Source organism: Scyliorhinus torazame, chromosome 2, assembly GCF_047496885.1.
Source record: "Scyliorhinus torazame isolate Kashiwa2021f chromosome 2, sScyTor2.1, whole genome shotgun sequence".
In the NCBI taxonomy this organism is placed as follows: domain Eukaryota; kingdom Metazoa; phylum Chordata; class Chondrichthyes; order Carcharhiniformes; family Scyliorhinidae; genus Scyliorhinus; species Scyliorhinus torazame.
Window position 1 is genome coordinate 221,252,492 of NC_092708.1, and position 23,297 is coordinate 221,275,788.

At 52.8% G+C, this 23,297-nt stretch overlaps 1 protein-coding gene across 2 annotated transcripts in view; it reads left to right on the forward strand.

Moving 5' to 3' along the window:
• LOC140396113 (dynein regulatory complex protein 11-like) overlaps positions 1–23,297 on the forward strand; it is a 291,112-nt gene that overhangs the window by 106,576 nt on the left and 161,239 nt on the right. For both annotated transcript variants that reach the window (XM_072484239.1, XM_072484248.1), the window contains exons 10-11: positions 8,124–8,230; positions 16,655–16,741. In XM_072484239.1, the coding sequence (XP_072340340.1) occupies positions 8,124–8,230; positions 16,655–16,741 (194 nt within the window). The remainder of the gene's footprint in view (positions 1–8,123; positions 8,231–16,654; positions 16,742–23,297) is intronic.

Genomic DNA, 23,297 nt, shown 5'->3' on the forward strand with positions numbered 1-23,297 from the left:
CAAGCAGCAATACCGGGTCACGTCTCAAAACTCTCCGGTATCCCGAGCAGCAATGCCGGGTCACACCTCCAAACTCTCCGGTATCCCGAGTAGCAATCCCTGGTCACGGTTTCAACCTCTCCGGGATCCCGAGTAGCAATCCCTGGTCACGGTTCCATCCTCTCAGGGATCCCGATTAGCAATGCCGGGTCACACCTCCAAACTCTCCGCGATCCCGAGCAGCAGTGCCGGGTCACGGTTCCAACCTCTCAGGGATCCCGATTAGCAATGCCGGGTTACACCTCCAAACTCTCCGGTATCCCGAGCAGCAATGTCGGTACACGGTTCCAAACTCTCCGGTATCCCGAGCAGCAATGCCGGGTCACATCTCCAAACTCTCCGGTATCCCGAGCAGCAATCCCTGGTCACACCTCCAAACACTCCGGGATCCCGAGCAGCAATGCCGGGTCACGGTTCCAAACTCTGCGGTATCCCGAGCAGCAATCCCTGGTCACACCTCCAAACTCTTCGCGATCCCGAGCAGCAATCCCTGGTCACCCATCCAAACTCTCCGGGATCCCGAGCAGCAATGCCGGGTCACACCTCCAAACACTCCGGTATCCCGAGCAGCAATGCCTGGTCACACCTCCAAACTCTCCGGTATCCCGAGCAGCAATGCCGGGTCACGGTTCCAAACTCTCCGGTATCACGAGCAGCAATCCCTGGTCACCCCTCCAAACTCTCCGGTATCCCGAGCAGCAATGCCGGGTCACACCTCCAAACTCTCCGGTATCCCGAGCAGCAATGCCGGGTCACACCTCCAAACTCTCCGAGATCCCGAGCAGCAATCCCTGGTCACCCCTCCAAACTCTCCGAGATCCCGAGCAGCAATGCCGGGTCACACCTCCAAACGCTCCGGTATCCCGAGCAGCAATGCCGGGTCACACCTCCAAACTCTCCGGGATCCCGAGCAGCAATCTTTTAACTGTTTAGCACAGGGCTAAATCGCTGGCTTTGAAAGCAGACCAAGACAGGCCAGCAGCACGGTTCAATTCCTGTACCAGCCTCCCCGAACAGGCGCCGGAATGTGGCGACTAGGGGCTTTTCACAGTAAGTTCATTTGAATCCTACTTGTGACAATAAGCGATTTTCATTTCATTCTCCGGTATTCCGAGCAGCAGTGCCGGGTCTCAGCTCCAAACTCTCCGGTATCCCGAGCAGCAATGCCGGGTCACACCTCCAAACTCTCCGGTATCCCAAGCAGCAATACCGGGTCACGTCTCAAAACTCTCCGGTATCCCGAGCAGCAATGCCGGGTCACACCTCCAAACTCTCCGGTATCCCGAGTAGCAATCCCTGGTCACGGTTTCAACCTCTCCGGGATCCCGAGTAGCAATCCCTGGTCACGGTTCCATCCTCTCAGGGATCCCGATTAGCAATGCCGGGTCACACCTCCAAACTCTCCGCGATCCCGAGCAGCAGTGCCGGGTCACGGTTCCAACCTCTCAGGGATCCCGATTAGCAATGCCGGGTTACACCTCCAAACTCTCCGGTATCCCGAGCAGCAATGTCGGTACACGGTTCCAAACTCTCCGGTATCCCGAGCAGCAATGCCGGGTCACATCTCCAAACTCTCCGGTATCCCGAGCAGCAATCCCTGGTCACACCTCCAAACACTCCGGGATCCCGAGCAGCAATGCCGGGTCACGGTTCCAAACTCTGCGGTATCCCGAGCAGCAATCCCTGGTCACACCTCCAAACTCTTCGCGATCCCGAGCAGCAATCCCTGGTCACCCATCCAAACTCTCCGGGATCCCGAGCAGCAATGCCGGGTCACACCTCCAAACACTCCGGTATCCCGAGCAGCAATGCCTGGTCACACCTCCAAACTCTCCGGTATCCCGAGCAGCAATGCCGGGTCACGGTTCCAAACTCTCCGGTATCACGAGCAGCAATCCCTGGTCACCCCTCCAAACTCTCCGAGATCCCGAGCAGCAATGCCGGGTCACACCTCCAAACGCTCCGGTATCCCGAGCAGCAATGCCGGGTCACACCTCCAAACTCTCCGGGATCCCGAGCAGCAATCTTTTAACTGTTTAGCACAGGGCTAAATCGCTGGCTTTGAAAGCAGACCAAGACAGGCCAGCAGCACGGTTCAATTCCTGTACCAGCCTCCCCGAACAGGCGCCGGAATGTGGCGACTAGGGGCTTTTCACAGTAAGTTCATTTGAATCCTACTTGTGACAATAAGCGATTTTCATTTCATTCTCCGGTATTCCGAGCAGCAGTGCCGGGTCTCAGCTCCAAACTCTCCGGTATCCCGAGCAGCAATGCCGGGTCACACCTCCAAACTCTCCGGTATCCCAAGCAGCAATACCGGGTCACGTCTCAAAACTCTCCGGTATCCCGAGCAGCAATGCCGGGTCACACCTCCAAACTCTCCGGTATCCCGAGCAGCAATGCCGGGTCACACCTCCAAACTCTCCGGTATCCCGAGCAGCAATCCCTGGTCACACCTCCAAACTCTCCGGGATCCCGAGCAGCAATGTGGGTCACCGTTCCAAATTCTCCGGGATTCCGAGTAGCAATCCCTGGTCACCTCTCCAAACCTTCCGGGATCCCGAGCAGCAATGCCGGGTCACACCTCCAAACTCTCCGGTGTCCCGAGCAGCAATGTCGGGTCACACCTCCAAACTCTCCGGTATCCCGAGCAGCAATGCCGGGTCACACCTCCAAACTCTCCAGTATCCCGAGCAGCAATGCCGGGTCATTGTTCCAAACTCTCCGGTATCCCGAGCAGCAATGCCGGGTCATTGTTCCAAACTCTCCGGGATCCCGAGCAGCAATGCCGGGTCACACCTCCAAACTCTCCGGTATCCCGAGCAGCAATGCCGGGTCACGGTTCCAAACTCTCCGGTATCCCGAGCAGCAATCCCTGGTCACCCCTCCAAACTCTCCGGGATCCCGAGCAGCAATGCCGGGTCACACCTCCAAACGCTCCGGTATCCCGAGCAGCAATGCCGGGTCACACCTCCAAACTCTCCGGGATCCCGAGCAGCAATCTTTTAGCTGTTTAGCACAGGGCTAAATCGCTGGCTTTGAAAGCAGACCAAGACAGGCCAGCAGCACGGTTCAATTCCTTTACCAGCCTCCCCGAACAGGCGCCGGAATGTGGCGACTAGGGGCTTTTCACAGTAAGTTCATTTGAATCCTACTTGTGACAATAAGCGATTTTCATTTCATTCTCCGGTATTCCGAGCAGCAATGCCGGGTCACAGCTCCAAACTCTCCGGTATCCCGAGCAGCAATGCCGGGTCACACCTCCAAACTCTCCGGTATCCCGAACAGCAATGCCGGGTCATTGTTCCAAACTCTCCTTTATCCCCAGCAGCAATGCCGGGTCACACCTCCAAACGCACCGGGATCCTGAGCAACAGTCCCTGGTCACACCTCCAAACTCTCCGGGATCCCGAGCAGCAATCTTTTAACTGTTTAGCACAGGGCTAAATCGCTGGCTTTGAAAGCAGACCCAAACAGGCCAGCAGCATGGTTCAATTCCTGTACCAGCCTCCCCGAACAGGTGCCGGAATGTGGCGACTAGGGGCTTTTCACAGTAAGTTCATTTGAATCCTACTTGTGACAATAAGCGATTTTCATTTCATTCTCCGGTATTCTGAGCAGCAGTGCCGGGTCTCAGCTCCAAACTCTCCGGTATCCCGAGCAGCAATGCCGGGTCACACCTCCAAACTCTCCGGTATCCCAAGCAGCAATACCGGGTCACGTCTCAAAACTCTCCGGTATCCCGAGCAGCAATGCCGGGTCACACCTCCAAACTCTCCGGTATCCCGAGCAGCAATCCCTGGTCACACCTCCAAACTCTCCGGGATCCCGAGCAGCAATGTGGGTCACGGTTCCAAATTCTCCGGGAGTCCGAGTAGCAATCCCTGGTCACCTCTCCAAACCTTCCAGGATCCCGAGCAGCAATGCCGGGTCACACCTCCAAACTCTCCGGTGTCCCGAGCAGCAATGCCGGGTCACACCTCCAAACTCTCCGGTATCCCGAGCAGCAATGCCGGGTCACACCTCCAAACTCTCCGGTATCCCGAGCAGCAATGCCGGGTCATTGTTCCAAACTCTCCGGTATCCCGAGCAGCAATGCCGGGTCATTGTTCCAAACTCTCCGGGATCCCGAGCAGCAATGCCGGGTCACACCTCCAAACTCTCCGGTATCCCGAGCAGCAATGCCGGGTCACGGTTCCAAACTCTCCGGTATCCCGAGCAGCAATCCCTGGTCACCCCTCCAAACTCTCCGGGATCCCGAGCAGCAATGCCGGGTCACACCTCCAAACGCTCCGGTATCCCGAGCAGCAATGCCGGGTCACACCTCCAAACTCTCCGGGATCCCGAGCAGCAATCTTTTAGCTGTTTAGCACAGGGCTAAATCGCTGGCTTTGAAAGAAGACCAAGACAGGCCAGCAGCACGGTTCAATTCCTTTACCAGCCTCCCTGAACAGGCGCCGGAATGTGGCGACTAGGGGCTTTTCACAGTAAGTTCATTTGAATCCTACTTGTGACAATAAGCGATTTTCATTTCATTCCCCGGTATTCCGAGCAGCAATGCCGGGTCACAGCTCCAAACTCTCCGGTATCCCGAGCAGCAATGCCGGGTCACACCTCCAAACTCTCCGGTATCCCGAGCAGCAATGCCGGGTCATTGTTCCAAACTCTCCTTTATCCCCAGCAGCAATGCCGGGTCACACCTCCAAACGCACCGGGATCCCGAGCAAAAGTCCCTGGTCACACCTCCAAACTCTCCGGGATCCCGAGCAGTATTCCCTGGTGACTTCTCCAAACCCCCGCTAACAGAAAAGCCCACCACTTCATCCTTGTTTCCTCTGAAGTTCTGTTTTCACCTTCCCCTTCTTCCAGGTGCTCGCTCTCTCCCTCTGGGTAGTATGCTGCGGTCACCTCCTTCGCAGTGCTCCTGTACTCAAGCCTGCTAGCTAGTGTAGCGGCTCCCCTAACAGACTGATTCCTCCATTTAACTCCCATTTTCCTCTCCCCCTCCCTCCGCGCCTCTGCCTGTCGTCGCCCCTGCCCTTCTGAAATTCTAGCAGATCTTGTTCTTGCCATTAACCTGTATCATTAGTTGCGCAGTTCATTTTTCAAGACAAACGTATTGACCTCCTCTGGGGCCAATACATCTAAGTAGTGTTGTTTTCCCAGAGTTTGGCAGGGCAGAGCATGCCAAACTGCACCCAGTATAGTATGGATTTGGCCCCGTTGAATTGTGCCCCGTTTTGCCAGGTCAGCATCAACGTCCTCGTATAAGCGGATGGAATGTCCTGCCCACTTGCACCTTCTCACACTCTTTGCCCACCGCAGGATCTGCTTTTTATCCTGTTACCTGTCGAGCCTCACTATAATCGCCCGTGGTGATTCTCCAGCCCTGGGCCGCTGCTGAAGCCACCTGTGGGCGCAGTTTACCTCCAGGGGCTTGGCGAAGCCCTCCTCACCGACCATCCTGCTGAATATCACTGCAATGTATTCTGTGGGATTTCTCTCCTCCGTTCCCTCCTGGTCGTCGACTTTATCCTTTAACCCCTTCTGTGCTCGCTTCCTCGGCCTCCATTGCTGTGATCCAGTTCCCTTTAGACCGTGGGGCTTTTTCGAGGTCCTCTTTCGTCGTTACCTGGCCCTCTAACCTCCGCTCCATATTGTCCAATGCTTCCCTCATGGGGGCTGTCGCGGCCCCCACTGCCACCTCAATGGCTGCCAGGAGGTTTCTTCTGATCTCCTCCCTAAACCTGTAGAGCTGGGAGGTGATGAAGCACACCAAATTGTCCATCAGCACCTGGGACTGCGCTGGGAGCTCCACGGGGTTGACCCTCACCGGGTCTGTGCCTCCATATGCTTCTGCTCCGAGGCTGAGGTTTTCTACCCTCATCTTTACTAGTTTTTTGGCTGGCGGCTGATTCTTTCCCATCCTGCTTGGCAGTACGGTCAGTGGGTGGTTAGTCTGGGGGATTATGAGTACTTTTGGTCCCCATTTAGATATGATAGAGTCATTGAAGTTCACAGCATGGAAACAGGCCCTTCGGCCCAACTTGTCCATGCCTCCCAGTTTTTAACCACTAAGCTAGTCCTAATTGCCCACATTTGGCCCACATCTATACCCATCTTACCCATATAACTGTCTAAATGCTTTTTAAAAGCCAAAATTGTACCCATCTCTACTCCTGCCTCTACAGCTCGTTCCAGACACTCACCACCCTCTGAAAAAATTGCTCCTCTGGACACTTTTCTATCTCTCCCCTCTCACCGTAAACCTATGCCCTCTCATTTTAGACTCCCCTGCCTTTGGAAAAAGATGTTGACTATGTATCTTATCTATACCCCTCATTATTTTATAGACCTCTGTATGATCACCCTAAGCCTCCTACGCTCCAGGGAAAAAAGACCACGGGCGTGATTCTCCGACCCCCCCACCGGGCCGGAGAATCGGCGGGGGGGGGGGGGGCGGCGTGAATCCCGCCCCAACACCATTGACAGCGCCCCCCCCCCCCAGCGATTTTCTGCCATCGATGGGCCGAGTGGCCACCCGTTTTCGGCCAGTCCTGCCGGCGTATATTACACCAGGTCCGTACCGGCGGGACCTGGCTCTGCGGGTGGCCTGTGGAGTCCTTGGGGGAGGGGGGCGGGGCAGGGGAATCTGGCCCCGAGGGGGGCCCCACGGTGGCCTGGCCTGTGATCGGGGGGCACCGATCCGCGGGCGGGCCTGTGCCGTGGGAGCACTCTTTTTCCCTCTGCGGCGGCCGGTGTAACGGTCCGCCATGGCTGGCACGGAGAAGAACCCCTGCGCATGCGCTGGGATGACGCCAGCACACGCTGTCGCTCCTGCGCATGCGCCAACTTGCCTGTGGAGGCCCTTCGGCGGCGGTTGGCGCGGCGTCAAGCCCTTTGCAGCCGGCTGACGCGGCGCCAACACCGCCGGCCTAGCCCCTGAAGATGCGGAGGATTCCGCACTAGCGGGCGGCCCGCGCCGGAGTGGTTCGTGCCACTGCTCGGCGCTGGAATGGCCCGTCCCGCCCGATAGCCGTGAATCCCGCCCCTAGTCTCTCTAGCCTCTCCTTATAACTCAAACCATAAAGTCTTGAGGATTTTTCAGTAAAACAAAGATGTTTTTACAAAAGGAACATATTGCTCAAAAAACATTTTTTCACACTGGTCACAAACAAGTGTAGTCTCTAAACAGGATTCAAACCCAATGGAAGGAAAATGGACCATCACAACTGCAACCAAAGAAGAACTTCATTAGTTAAGGCTGTGCAACCAACATTCTGCAACTCCTCCACTGAAAGGGAAAACAAATCGCCATCACTAATATTTCAAACAAATAGTGGATGTGTGAAATATTCCTAATGCATCCACTTGAGTTGCGAAAACAGCCAGCCATACAATAATGTATTCTGTCCTTGAGTTGTACTTGAACAAAAAAAAATAGGTTGAATTAATGGTTGTTGTTATTTATTACTGAGTGGTGAATTTCGAGTCAGCCATATCACACATTATAGCCCATGTGATGTGCAGCTTTCTAGCTCAGTGTCAACAATGAATCAGGATTCCAATTTACAAAATAACCACTGAGCATCATGCCCTCAAGGTCCATTTTGAAAGAGCATCTTCTTGGTTACATTTAGCTCATATCTGTACACACAAGAGGTCCAATAAGGCAGTTGCCAACAAATGAACATCACTATATAACTGGTGCACAAGGAAAAGAAACCAGAGACTGATGGTGCTTTGCTTTAGTATCAACTAATACCCATTTCGCAATAATCATACATGAAATATTTTACACCAGCAGTTGCTGTTTCTGGGATATTGGAATACATCCCTGCAGTGGAGAAGGAAGCCATTTGATTGTTGGGTACAAAATGCTTTAGTTGATGTTCTTAAACAAGATCCACCTTTCGTGCGACCGTTCAGCTCGTGGCCGCCACTGGAGGTTCGGGGGTCAATCTTTATCTCACAACTTGATTACCCCTGGAAAAAAATGAGAATTATTATTGGTGTTATTTAAAATATTGACCGTCTGCTTTGTGAATATAGCCTCAACATCGTTTCTCCTTTCTGAACTGCAGTGATATGGCAGAATCGAAATGAGAAGTTGAACTTTCCCCAGAAGCACGTTGCTGAACTCATCAAGGAGGATAAACGCAAAGAGGTGGAGGAGGAAATCCGAGTGCAGGTATAGAAATGTCCCTAAAACACAAACCAGTCTTAGAGTGTGGTAGCAGGATTCCAGCAACAAACACAAAAACTCAAAGCAAGGAGTATTAGTGGCCTTAGATAATAATAAAAGCAAAAGACTGGAGATCTGGAATAAAAACAAAGTGCTAGAAAAACTCAGATCTGGCAGCGCATGAGAGAAATATTTGGAGTCCAATGTGATTCTTTGGAACTTGAGTTTGCAGGGGAAGATGAATGAAGGAGCGGGGTCCACCACCCCGAAAATAGTACAGATGTGGAAACGGGCCCTGTTTGGGTAAAGCAACTTGGTCAGGGTATAAGAGTCTGTAAGGAGTTCCTGCTGTGCAGATGTCAGTCAACAGTCACGTGTGTATGAACAGCAATAGTTGTCCAAGTGGTTGCTGAGTCTGAAGGAGATGGCCCATCATTGGCTTTCCATTATATACTGCTGCCTCTTCACGTTGTATTGAAGGAGAACACTCTACAAAGTTAAGGCTGGAAAAGTTTCACAAGACACAGACATGAAGATTGCAGCACCTTCGCATCATCACGATATTCTGTATTGACTCAAGGTTAGTTTATGTCAGCGGGCCAGAGGTTTGGGAGGCCGAGGGCGAAGGAGTGTTCATACTTCTCCCTTGTGCACTGGGTGTACTGCTGGATTAATTTTTTTTGTGCTAGATAAGATGTTGCTATCAGGTGTGGGCGACTCGGAGTATTCGGCGATTGTGGCTTCGGACCACTCGCCGCACTGGGTGGATTTGTGCGTGGCCAGGGGGGTGTGGGTGCAGCGCACAGAGTGGAGGCTGGATGTGGGGTTGTTGGAGGATGAGGAGGTGTGCGAGTGGGTGACGGCAGCCATTCAAGGCTACGTGGAGCTAAACGATACGGGGGTGGTCAAGGCTGCCACACTGTGGGATTTGATCAAGGCGGTTGTTAGGAGGGCGTTTATATCAATTTGGGCGCACAGGGAGAAAGCAGAGCAGGTAGAGATGGCACGACTGGTGGAGGAGATTTTGAGGGTTGATAGGAGATACTCCGAGGCGCCAGAGGCAGAGGCTCCAGATGGAGCTTCGGCTAGTGTCTACAGGGAAGGTGATGGAGCAGTTGCTGAGGGCCAGAGCGGTAGCGTATGTGTATCATTATTGAATGTAGACGGCAAGCTATTGGCGAAGGTGTTTGCCTCACGAATCGAGGACGGCGTCCTGGGGATGATAAGTAAAGATCAAATGGGTTTTGTGAAAGGGAGGCAGTTGACGGCAAATGCCAGGAGGCTACTCAATGTAATAGTGATACCTTCGGAGGGGCAGGAGGTGGAGATATTGGTGGCGATGGATATGCAGCAGGCGTTTGATCGGATGGAGTGGGAGTATCTGCTGGAGGTGTTGGGGCGGTTCAGGCAGGGGTTTGTAGATTGAGTCTGGTTGCTGTATAAGGCACCGGTTGCAAGTGTGTGGACGAACCAAGTGAGTTCGGGATACTTGGGGCTGCTTCAGGGGATGAGGCAGAGGTGCCTGCTCTCCCCCTTGCTCTTCGCCTTGGTGATAGAGCCGTAGAGCTGCTGGCAATGGCGCTTAGGGCATTGTGGGACTGGAGGAGAAGGATTGAACCCCCGGGGGGTGGGAGGGTTTGTCGAGCACAGGGTCTGATTGTATGCGGACGACCTGTTGCTGTATATTTCAGACCCGTTGGGCAATATCGGAGGTATCATGGGGATTTTAGGGGAATTTGGCTGGTTTGGGGGATACAAGTTGAATATGGGGAAGAGCGAGGTGTTCCCAATTGATACAAGAGGGCAGGGAAGGAGGTTAGGGGCGTTGCTGTTTCGGGTGGTGGGGGCGAGATACTTGGGTGTCCAGGTGAAGCGGGGCTGGGCACAGCTGCAAAAGCTGAATTTGACTCTGCTTGTGGAGCAGATGAAAGTGGATTTCAAGAGGTGGGATGTCGCTGGCAGGGCGGGTGCAGACAGTAATAATGACGGTGGTGCCAAGGTTTTTGTTGGTGTTTCAAACCCTCACGATTTTAGTCCCAAGTCGTTTTTTAAGAAGGTCAATGTGCTGATTCCGCAAGTTAGGAGGGCTTTCTGGAGTGGGATCGGCCGGGGTGAGGGCGTTGGCTGGCTGATGGTTGCACAGTGACTTAAGTGGATTTCCCACATGTGAAGCTACCATGTATGTTCCAGTATGCTTGTTTCTCCACTACATTTGAAGCCTTTACCTTCTAGGTGGGATGGGCTCACTGGGAACTGAGGTGTTTGATAGCATTAAATGTTGTAGATGTGACACAGTCTTGGCACTGGACACGGGTGGCGATAGTTATTAGAAGGATTTGTATGTACACATGTGTGGTATCACTTTGCACAATGGGCAGTTGCTGCAGTACTGTTAGCATATGCATTCACATCTGAAGTTTGTGGGTGAAAATTCATAATTCCTACTAGGACTCCGCATTGTAGGCATGGTTCGACTGCACACAAATTGGCATTTTCTCTTGCTCATTGACAGCCTGTAGCATTTATCTGGCCCCGTGGTTACGCTCTTTCTTTGGCCTCATTGATACGTTGCCGTGCATAGGTACCTGCACCCTTCATTGTGTTGTGCCGTTTTCACCCTCTCCTCGCTGTGGTGTAGGTGTTCCCTCCGCCGTGCCCCCCCCCCCCCCCCCACTTCCCTTCTCTGGTAGTTTCTCCCTTACACCCCCACACCTACCTCCCCCCCCCCCCCCCCCCCCCCCCCCCCGCAGCTGCTGGTCACAAAAAGTTCTTCCAAGAGGGTGCTGAATTGTTTCCATATGTGGATCCCTCTGATCTCCAGATGGTAAATTTTATTTTTTGTGGTTTTTGGAACTCTTCTCAGTCGGATAGTCTGTCTGCGGCTCTGGGTGGCGCTGCCGACCTCCAACCAAGCGGAAGTCTCCGCCAGGCAATCAGGGAGGTGAATGCCACAGCGTCCGCCCCTCCCCATAAAGAGCTCTGGATGCTCCGATATCCCAACCGCCACAAAAGGGCATGGCTTTATCATCACCCGCACCACTCTAGTCATGGCCTCGAGGAAGGCAGTCCAGAACCCGATGAGTTTGGGGCAGGACCAGAACATGTAGGTGTGGTTGGCCGGACTTCCCTGACAGCGCTCGCACTTATCCTCCACCTCTGGGAAGAACCCGCTCATCCATGTCATGGTTCGGTGCACCCTGTGCACCACCTTAGTTGCGTTAGACTCAGCCCTGCGCATGAGGAGCTGCTGTTTACCCTATGTAAAGCCTCGGTCCAGAGTGCTTCCTCTATCTCCATGCCTAGCTTCAGGAGTTATAAATACATGTCCGCAAAATGTTCCCCCCACTGATACTTGAACCACTTGCTCAGCACCATTACTGAAAATTAAGTCCAGGTCCTTCCCCTCTCTTGTAGGTCCTTCTACGTAGTGGCTTTAAAAGTTCTCCTGGATACATTTTCAGAATTCCACTCCCTCTAAACCTTTCACACTATAGCCAACCCAGTTAATATTGGGGAAGTTGAAATTCTCCACTATCACTACCCTATTACTTTTACACTTCTCTGAAATTTGCTTCCATATCTGCCCTTCTATTTTTCTTGGATTGTTAGGGGGCTGCTAGGACACTCCCAGCGATGTGATTTCTCTTTTTTGTTTTTTGGGGTTTTGTTAGGAAGTACAAAAATTATTGTACATTATGTAGATAGAGGAAATGCTACTCCAATTAAGCAACATCCATACAGGCTTAATCCACTAAAGTTAGCACTGGTAGAAGAGGAGATTGAATGTAAGCTTAAGAATAATATAATTGTGTCTTCAGGTGGCGACCATGGAGTGAGTGGTCGCACATTTGGTGGCTCCCGCTCGTGGTGGACTTTTTGGACCTTCTCCCCGGCTAACAGCGGAGCTGAGTGAGGTATAAAGTGCAGGAGAGGTGGAAGAAGAGAGTATCCCACCAGTTTATGGATTTGTGGACCAGAAATGGTTGAAAAAGGAGAGAACAATTGTGTGGAGCCTGCGACACACGGGAAGATGGCGGAGGGGCAGGGTACGAACCTGCCGGCCTAGAGGTCGATGGAGCAGTTAGTGAACTTTCTCCAGAAGAAGTTTGCCCAGCAGAGGAAGGAGAACTTGGAGGACCTGGCCAGGGTGGTGGATCCTATAAAGGCGGGGATCGACTGCATGGAAATGAGGTTGGAGACCCAGGGCCAGGCATTCGGAAGGTGGAGGAGGCGGTGGGAGAGCACGAGGAGCAGCTCGCCTCGATGGCTGCAGAGATGGGGTTGAGGAGATATCAACAGAAGAGGCCGCAGGATAAAGTGGAGGACCTGGAGAATAGATCGCGCAGGCAGAATTTGAGAATCATGGGCCTACCGGAGGGCAGTGAGGGAGCAGACGCTGCAGCATATGTGGCACAAATTTTTGAGAAGCTGCTGGGTGAAGGAGCGTTTGTTCAGCCCTTAGAGGTGGACCGGGCGACAGGGCGCTTATGAGGAAGCTGGAGAGAAACGAGTCGCCAAGGGCGATGGTGGTGCGATTGAACATAGAACATACAGCTCAGAAGGAGGCCATTCGGCCCATCGAGTTTGCACCGACCCACTTAAGCCCTCACTTCTACCCTATCCCCGTAACCCAATAACCCCTCCTATCCTTTTTTGGACACTAAGGGAAATTTAGCATGGCTAATCCACCTAACCTGCATGTCTTTGGACTGTGGGAGGAAATCAGAGCTCCCGGAGGAAAGCCACGCAGACACGGGGAGATCCTGCAGACAGTGACCTAGCGGGGAATCGAACCTGGGACCAGATTGCACCGGTTCCTGAATAAGGAACAGGTTATGAGGTGGGTCAGGCAGACGAGGCGCTGTACGTGGGAAGGCAGCGAGCTGCGTGTCTACCAGAACCTGGGTGCGGAGCTGGCCAAAAGGAGGGCAAGCTTCAACAAGGTTAAGTCAGTCCCGAAGAGGGTGAAGTTCAGCATGTTGTACCCAGCACGTCTGTGGGTAACGTACGAAGGCCAGGAACTCTACTTTGGATCGCCAGAGGAGGCGATGGAATTTATTAGAGACAATGGACTGGCAGGAGAATGAGGACATTGAACTCTGGAGGGAGTGTTTATATTTTGTATTTTGGTTTTCTTCTGGTTTGTATGAACCACTTTTGCACTATGTTTGGGGCCATTGCTCCGTTCTGTTTTGGGTTTGTTTCGCTCTTGATGGGGGGTAGTGGGTTGACTTTTCGTCTTTGTGTTTGTTGGGGATTGTTTGTTTGGGATTGTAAGGTTTGCACAGGGAGGATGGTCGAGCGGGGGGAGGGGAAACAGTGGGTGGTAGGATGCTTGGCGCCATGGGCACGGGCTACCAGGCTAGCTGGACGGGCTAGCTTACGGAGGCGCAGTGAGGGGTGAGCAGGTGGTGGGTGTGTTGATGGGATGGGACTGTTATTTTGCTATGGGGTGGGGGTGAGTGAGGGGGAGAAGAAGTCTGCTGACAGGGGAGGAACTGAACAAAAAGTGACAGGGAGAGGGTCGATGACGGTGGGCACCTGAGGTCGGGCCTGAAGTGATGCGAGATGCGGGCTGGGGGCTGGTCGAGAAAGGGCTGGGAAGGGCCCCCCCCCCCCCACCCCCACCTCAACCAGGATGATCACATGGAATGTGAAAGGGTTGAATGAACCAGTCAAGAGGGCCTATGTGTTCGTGCATCTGAAAAGCTTAAAGGCGGACGTGGCAATGATACAGGAGACACACCTGTGACTACTGCAGTCATGTTTATAAAATCCTGGTTGGAGCCAGAGGTGCAATTAAAGCATCATAGAAATTTGGGCTAATGGACTTTTATTTATATTAAGAGGATCCCTGCGGAGTAGTTAATTAGAGAAATTGTGTTAATCTTGGCAAGATGAAAGGAGCCAATGGTTGAACGAGTCAAGTGTTAAGGTTTTCAGTGTTAGTATTTGGCTGGAACATGAGTTGTGAAGGTTTCTGAAGAAATACAGCCAGAGATTCTGCATTACCGGCCAACATATCGATGGTCAGGAAGTGGGGAGGGGGCGGCCTGGGAGCGAGTGGAAGCGGCATCCTGTAAGGGTACGTGTTTGGAGGCTTTACTAACGGCGGCCCTGCCGTTCTCGCCGGCTCGGTACTCTACAAGCCCTGTGGTGGTGGTAGTCCTAAGGGTGTGGGGGCAATGGAGGGAGCGTTAGTGTGGTCTCCGATTTGTAACAATCACCGGTTTGTCCCAGGGAGGCTGAATGGGGGCTTCAGGAGGTGGCAGCAGGGCAGGGATCAGAGATTTGGGGATTTATTTATCCATGAGGTCTTTCCGACCTTGAAGGCACAAGAGGAGGAGTTTGAGCTACTGGGCGGGAATGGGTTTCAATATCTTCAGGTCTGGGACTTTGTCCGGAGGCAGGTTCCAAGCTTCCCTCGCCTTCCCCTGAGGGGACTACAGCATAAGGTGATGTCAAAAACTGGGGTTGGAGAGAGGAGGATTTCGGAGAGAAACAAGGAGTTGATGGAGTGGGAGGGGGCCCATTCAGGGAGGTGAAGCGGAAGTGGGAAGAGGAGCTGTGAAGAGAAAATGGAAAAGTGGGAAAAAGCCTTGAAGAGAGTCAATTCATCTTCATCCTGTGCCAGACTTAGCCTGATCCAGTTCAAAGTGGTCCACACGGCCCACATGACGGTAGCCCGTATGAGCAGGTTCTTTGAGGAGGTGGAGGATAGATCTGGGTGGTGTGGGGGTAGCCTGGCTAACCATGTGCATATATTCTGGGCATGTCCGAAGTTGAGGGGATTCTGGCAGGGATTTGCGGACGTTATGTCAGAAGTCCTGGAAGGGAGGGTAACCCTGAGTGCAGAACTGGCAATATTTGGGGTATCGGATGATCCGGGGGTCGGGGGGGGGGGGTGGGGGGGTGGGGGGAAGGGAGGCCGATGTCCTGGCCTTCTCCTCCCTGGTGGCCCCGAGACGGATTTTGCTGGCATGGAGGGTGTTGGAGCTCCCGAAGGCAGGAGTGTGGATCAGCGATATGGCAGGGTTTCTCAGTCTGCAAAAAATCAAGTTTACCTTGAGAGGATCAACTCAGGAGTTCGCCGAGAGATGGCAGCCGTTCATCGATTTCTTCAAAGAAAACTGAACGTCATCAGTAAGGGGGGGGGGAATGAAAATAGGAAGCATGGCAGTGTTAGATAAGGACAGGGAACTCAGTATATGGGTAATTAGGGAATAGGGCGGGGGCGGTAGGGGACATTTATTTTTAGGTTTTCTGCATGCATCGGCCCACGTGGGATTTTTTTAAATGAAATGTTAATGTGTTAAGCTGTGAAAATTACAAATGCTTCAATAAAATATTTTCTTAACAAAAAAGAGATTCTGCATTATTCTGACAGGACATCAGGGGTGGGATTCTCCGACCCCCCGCTGGGTCGGAGAATCACCGGGGCTGGCGTGAATCCCGCCCCCGCCGGTTGCCGAATTCTCCGGCACCGGATATTCGGCGGGGGTGGGAATCGCGGCGCGCCAGTTAGCGACCCCCCCCCCCCCCCCCCCCCCCCGGCGATTCTCCGGCCCGTGATGGGCCGAAGTCCCGCTGCTGGAATGCCTGTCCCGCCGACGAGAATCAAACCACCTCTCTTACCGGCGGGACAAGGCGGCGCGGGTGGGCTCCGGGGTCCTGGGGCGATCTGGCCCAGGGTGTGCCCCCACGGTGGCCTGGCCCGCGATCAGGGCCCACCGATCCGCGGGCGGGCCTGTGCCGTGGGGGCACTCTTTTCCTTTCGCCTTCGCCATGGTCTCCACTATGGCGGAGGCGGAAGAGATCCCCTCCAATGCGCATGCGCGGGGATGCCGTGAGTGGCTGCTGACGCTCCCACGCATGCGCCGCCTGGCAAAGTCATTTCCACGCCAGCTGGCGGGGCACCAAAGGCCTTTCCCGCCACCTGGCGGGGCGGAAATCAGTCCAGCGCGGGCCTAGCCCCTCAAGGTGAGGGCTCGGCCCCTCAAGATGCGGAGACTTCCGCACCTTTGGGGCGGTGCGATGCCGGACTGATTCGCGCCGTTTTGGGCGCCGGTCGGCGGACATCGCGCCGATTGTGGAGAATCCCGCCCCAGGTCTCTTTCTTTAAACAGCCTCAAAAGGTCTCTCTGTCTCAAATTGGATTATTCAAGCCATCTGTATACAGCAAGTATTCCTGAGTGCTGGTCTGGGTCTGGGAGCTACATTTAAAGATCAAGCTAACGAGCCAGCGCAGCTGGGCAGACCTCCACCCGCTCACCTCGGGAACTCGGATTCAATGAAGGCAACAAATACAGAGAATTAAGTCTCTCTCTACAGCAACTCAGTCAGATCTTATGGTTGTATTGATACTGAATGGTGAGCCAGTGACGATATGACATTTCTGATTAATCTTATTTGTGTTGATTTCTATCATAGGTAGATGAGCTAATGAGACAGGAACTGAAGAACTTAAAACTAGCAGTGGACCGGGATAAGGGTACAAAAAAGAAAGGTGGGAAGAAGGTAGGTGCCTCCAGTACAATCCACAAAGTGTATTCATAATGCAAAATACATTGGGGTGAAAAAAACATATTAGCATAAGCCCAGATAGAAAACCTCTCATGAAACAAGACAACTGTTATAACCTGCCTGCTTACCATTGGCTGGGGACTAATGACAATCCCACAATCCTGTGGGAGTATGAGCTTCCTCAATGAGGGGGGCGGAGAAACCATTAGTAAACTCCATGTATAAATAAAGCTGGCCAGTTTGGAACCAGCATTCTTCGTGGCCCTCACAAAAACAACTGAGCAACTTATTAGTAATCTCTACAAATGGCCACTCAAGCAAACGTTCAGGCCATGAAATTGGGCCCTGTGGCACTGCTGGTGCTGTGGAAATACAAAACTACAGCTGGGACATTCTGGCTCTCTCTGATTCAGTCTATTTGGCAATCCCTGACTGTCAGGGTGCTGACACGCATGTTGTAAGAAAGTGTTTTTCAAACTTGTTTACCCATTTTTACAACCTACCAACTTTCGGGACGCATGCCGGCCAACTTTCGCGACCCACGGTAGCACAGTGGTTAGCACAGTTGCTTCGCAGCTCCAGGGTCTCAGGTTCGATTCCTAGCTTGGGTGTGGAGCGAAGATTGGTCTGTGCGGAGTCTGCACGTTCTCCCCGTCTCTGCGTGGGTTTCCTCCGGGTGCTCCGGTTTCCTCCCACAGTCCAAAGGGATGGGCCATGCTAAATTGCCCTTAGTGTCCAAAAGGTGGGGTGGGGTTACTCGGATACGGGAATAGGGTGGAGGTGTGGGCTTGGGTAGAGTGCTCTTTCCAAGGGCCGGTGCAGACTCGATGGGCCGAATGGTCTCCTTCTGCACTGTAAATTCTATGAAATCTATAAAAGCCAATAAACAGGTGTAGGTCAGGTGAACTCCATGATATACTTCGGAGTTTTCTAAACCCTGGCCCATAACACTTATTGTGAAACAATCAATTTTAAATTCTTCAGTCCTGTTGCTTGCTTGCTGCTAACAAAATGGAGGAATCTTTCTTCAGCCCATGGCATGTGACGTCAGGGTACTCTCTGTCCCCCTCTAGGCTGGAAGACTGCATCGATTTAAAAAAAAAAAAAAAATCTGGTCCTGGGTTAGCGTGGTGACGCTCCAGGAGGAGGTGGTCTGTCCCTCTGGGCTTGCGCACTGCTGAGGGGCACGCATGTGTGGAACGGCTGGCAAACTCCACACGCAGTCAGCCAAGGTCGGAATTGAACCTGGGTCCCTGGTGCTATGAGGCAGCAGTGCTAACCACCATGTCACCCCCAAAACACTGTTAACATCAGAACAGAACCACGTTCCCTGGATTGAACTTACTAAATTGTCCCTTAGTGTCTAAATATCTGCGGGTTAGGTGGGGTTGTGGGGATAGGGCGGGGTTCTGGTTAGAGTGCTTTTTCAGAGGCACTGGCAGACTCGATGGGCCGAATGGCCTCTTTCTGTATTGGAGTGATTCAATGATGTGATCATTTCAATTATCCACGTTTCGGCTGCTAAACATGCAAGTACCTGCTCTCTCTATGTTAATTTCCTCTTAATATTTCACAATCCTGATGTACGTGCATCATCCTTTTCCAATGTGTAAGACTACGTCTACATTGAGGACTGTACCCACGTTTTCTGAGTCGACACATTATTATATGGTCCCTAGTTGGCCCTAATCTTTACCTAGTTATCCTCTTTATATATTTATAAATAAACCATTTTGGGTTTTTCCTTTATTCTACCCACCAGAACTCTTTGATGCAATCTCGAGCTTTGCTAATATATTTTTCAACTGCCTCCTGCACTTTATATTCTCCTCTAGGGCTCCTATCGTATTGGGCCCTCGGTGTCTGCCATAAGATTCTTTTTTTTTCTTAATCCTGACTTTATCTCTGTGGCATCCAGGGTTCTCAAGTCTTGGTCCTATTCTTTGTTTTTACAGGAACATATTGCCCTGCACTCTCGCTATATCCTCTTTGAAGGCCTCCCACTGAACTAACACAGTTTTATCTGCAAATAGCTGCTCCCAGTCCACTTGGGCCAAATCATAAAATTAGCCATCCCGCAGTTAAAATTTTTAATTCCTAGCCCATTCTTATCTTTTTCCATAATTATGCTAAATTTAACTGAACCATGGTCACTACCACCAAAATGCTCACCTACTGATACGCTTTCCACCTGCCTGGGCTCTTTCTGAATATTAGGTCCAGAATTGCCCTCTTCTCTTGGTGGACTTCTACATACTGGCTATAAAGGTCCTCCTGGATGCAAATTAAGAATTTTGCTCTTTCCTTACCTTGCTATCCCAGTTAATATTTGGGTAGTTAAAATTCCTGAATATTTTTGTGTTATACATTTTGTGTTACATATTTCTGAAATTTGATTGCATATTTGATCCTCTATCTCTCCCTGATTATTTGAGGGCTGAAGAGTACACACCCAACAGCGTTTGTACCTCTTTTGTGTTTGTTCCTTCTACCCATATGGCCTTATTTGATACTTTTAGGATATCATTCCTTCTCACTGCTGTGATTGATTCCTTGATGAATATTATGATCCGTCCTCCTCTTCTATCCCTCTCTTTATCTCGTCTGAATACCCTATAACCAGGAATGATAACTTGCCAATCCTGTCCAGCTTTCAGCCAAGTCTTGGTCATAGAAAATAGGTACAGGATATTTGGTCCTTTGCGCTTGCTCCACCATTCATTATGAACATGGCTCATCATCCAACTCAGTAACCTGATCCTGCCTGCCCTCCCAAATCCTTTGATACCCTTCGCCCCCAAGTGCTATATCTAACTGCTTCTTGAAAACATACCATGTTTTGGCCTCAACTGCTTTCTGTGGTAGCAAATCCCCAGGCCGACCACTCTCTGGGTGAAGAAATTTCTCCTCTTCTCAGTCTAAAATGGTGTACCACGTATCCGCAAGACTGTGACACTTGGACACCCTCACCATCGGGACATCCTTCTTTTAAAAAAAAAAATATAAAGTTTTTTAACACAATTTTTCACCCTTACAAACAATAACCCCCCCCCCCCCCCCCCCCCCCCCGTAACAAAATAACAAGAAATCGCACAAAGCAAGATATATACATGGTAAAACAATATGTTACATAGCTTTGTACACTGGCTCTCTCCTGCACGTGCCAGTTTCCCAAATCCTTCATGTTTTCTCTTGCTCATCCCCCCCCCCCCCCCAGGCAAGCCCCCCTTCCCCCCTCCCCCCCCCCCCCCCCCCCCCCACAGGATGTCCGTCCCCCCCCCCCCCGGGTTGCTGTTGCTGACCGACCTGCCTCTAACGCTCCGCGAGATAGTCTAGGAACGGTTGCCACCGCCTGTAGAACCCCTGCGCAGACCCTCTCAAGGCAAACTTTATCCTCTCCAGCTTAATGAACCCAGCCATGTCGTTTATCCAGGCCTCCACGCTGGGGGGCTTCGCCTCCTTCCACATTAGCAAGATCCTTCGCCGGGCTACTAGGGACGCAAAGGCCAGAATGCCGGCCTCTTTCGCCTCCTGCACTCCCGGCTCGTCCACTACTCCGAATATTGCTAGCCCCCAGCTTGGCTTGACCCGGACTTTCACCACCTGAGATATTGCTCCCGCCACTCCTCTCCAGAACCCCTCCAGTGCCGGGCATGACCAAAGCATATGGACATGGTTCGCCGGACTCCCTGAGCACCTTCTACATCTGTCCTCTACCCCAAAGAACCTACTCAACCTCGCCCCCGTCAAGTGCACTCTGTGAACCACCTTAAATTGTATCAGGCTGAGCCTGGCACACGAGGAGGAGGAATTAACCCTACCTAGGGCATCAGCCCATAACCCCTCCTCAATTTCCTCCCCCAGCTCCTCCTCCCATTTACCCTTCAGCTCCTCTACCAGCGCTTCCCCCTCTTCTTTCATCTGCTGGTATATTGCCGACATCTTGCCCTCCCCGACCCATACACCCGAGATCACCCTATCTTGAATTTCTTGTGCCGGGAGCAACAGGAATTCCCTCACCTGTCGCCTCACAAACGCCCTCACCTGCATGTATCTAAAAGCATTTCCCGGGGGTATCTCAAACTTCTCCTCCAGTGCCCCTAGGTGTGCAACGTCCCATCAATGAACAGGTCCCCCATTCTTCTAATCCCCACCCAATGCCAGCTCTGAAACCCCCCGTCCATCCTCCCCGGGTCAAACCGGTGGTTACCCCTGATCGGGGACCACACCGAGGCTCCCATTGCACCCCCGTGCCGTCTCCACTGTCCCCAGATCCTTAGCGTTGCCGCCATCACCGGGCACGTGGTATACTTTGACGGCGAAAGCGGCAGCGGTGCCGTCACCAACGCCCCCAGTCTCGTTCCTTTACAGGACGCCATCTCCACCCTCTTCCATGCCACCCTCTCTCCCTCCATCACCCTCTTGCGGATCATCGCCACATTTGCTGCCCAGTAGTAGCTCCCTAGGTTTGGCAGCGCCAACCCTCCTCAGTCCCTACTGCGTTCCAGAAACCCTCTCCTTACCCTCGGGGTCCTATTCGCCCACACATACCCCATAATACTCCTACCTACTCTCTTAAAAAAGGCCTTGGCGATCACGATGGGAAGGCACTGAAACACAAAAAGAAACCTCGGAAGGACCACCATTTTGACCGACTGCACTCTAGCCGCGAGCGGTAACATGTCCCATCTTTTGAAGTCCTCCTCCATCTGCTCCACCAACCTTGTCAGATTCAGTTTATGTAGGGCCCCCCAACTCCTGGCTATCTGGATCCCCAGGTACCAAAAGCTCCCCTCCGCCCTCCTCAGCGGTAGATCCCCTATCCCCCTTTCTTGGTCCCCTGCCTGTACTACAAAAAGCTCACTCTTCCCTACATTGAGCTTAGAGCCCGAAAAATCCCCAAACTCCCTTAGAGCCTGCATGACCTCCACCATCCCCTCCACTGGATCCGCCACGTACAGCAGCAGGTCATCCGCATATAGCGACACCCGATGCTCTTCTCCCCCTCGGACCACCCCCCTCCATTTCCCAGACTTCCTCAATGACATGGCCAAGGGTTCGATCGCCATTGCAAACAACAGGGGGCACCCCTGCCTCGTCCCTCGGTACAGCCGAAAGTACTCCGACCTCCGCCGGTTCGTCACTACACTCGCCACCGGGGCTCTGTAAAGGAGCTTAACCCAACTGATAAACCCTCCCCCGAACCCAAACCTGCGCAGCACTTCCCAGAGGTACTCCCACTCTACTCGGTCAAAGGCCTTCTCCGCGTCCATAGCTGCCACTATCTCCGCCTCTCCCTCCTCCGATGGCATCATCATCACGTTTAAGAGCCGCCGCACATTGGTGTTTAGTTGCCTGTCCTTTACAAATCCCGTCTGGTCCTCATGGATCACCCCTGGGACACAGTCCTCGATCCTCGTAGCCAGCACTTTTGCCAGCAACTTAGCATCCACGTTGAGGAGCGAGATCGGCCTGTACGATCCACATTGCAGTGGATCCTTGTCCCGCTTTAGGATCAAAGAAATCATTGCCTCCGACATTGTCGGGGGCAGGGTCCCTTCCTCTCTTGCCTCATTAAAGGTCCTCACTAGTAGCGGGGCCAACAGGTCTACCTACTTCCTGTAGAACTCCACCGGGAACCCGTCCGGTCCCGGGGTCTTCCCCGCCTGCATGCTCCCCAAACCCTTGCTCAGCTCCTCCAAAATAATTGGTGCCCCCAAACCAGCCACCTCTTGCTCCTCCACCCTCGGGAACCTCAGTTGGTCTAGGAATCGTCTCATCCCCTCTTCCCCCACTGGGGGCTGGGATCTGTACAGCTCCTCATGGAAGGCCTTGAATACCTCGTTTATTTTCGTCGCACTCCGCACCGTGGCTCCCCTTCCATCCTTGACCCCCCCTATTTCCCTCCCTGCCATCCTCTTACGGAGCTGGTGTGCCAGCATCCGACTCGCCTTTTCCCCATACTCGTAGGTCGCCCCCTGCGCCTTCCTCCACTGTGCCTGTGCCTCCGCCTTCCCTGTGGTCAACAGATCAAACTCCGTCTGGAGACGTCGTCTTTCCCCAAGTAATCTTTCCTCCGGGGCCTCTGCGTATCTCCTGTCCACTCTTAAAATCTCCCCCACTAACCTCTCCCTTTCCATGCCCTCTGTCTTCTCCCTATGAGCCCTGATGGAGATTAGCTCTCCCCTGATCACCGCCTTCAACGCCTCCCGTACCAACCCCACCTGCATCTCCTCGTTGTCGTTGGCCTCCAAGTACCTTTCGATGCACCCCTTCACCTTCCCACACACCACCTCATCTGCCAGCAGTCCCACATCCAGCCGCCACTGCGGGCGTTGGTCCCTCTCCTCTCCCAGCTCCAGTTCCACCCAGTGCGGGGCGTGATCCGAAACGGCTATGGCCGAATACTCCGTTCCCTCCACTTTCGGGATGAGCGCCCTGCCCAGGACAAAAAAATCTATCCGGGAGTAGGCTTTGTGCACGTGGGCGAAAAAAGAAAATTCCCTGGCCTGCGGCCTAGCAAACCTCCATGGGTCTACTCCCCCATCTG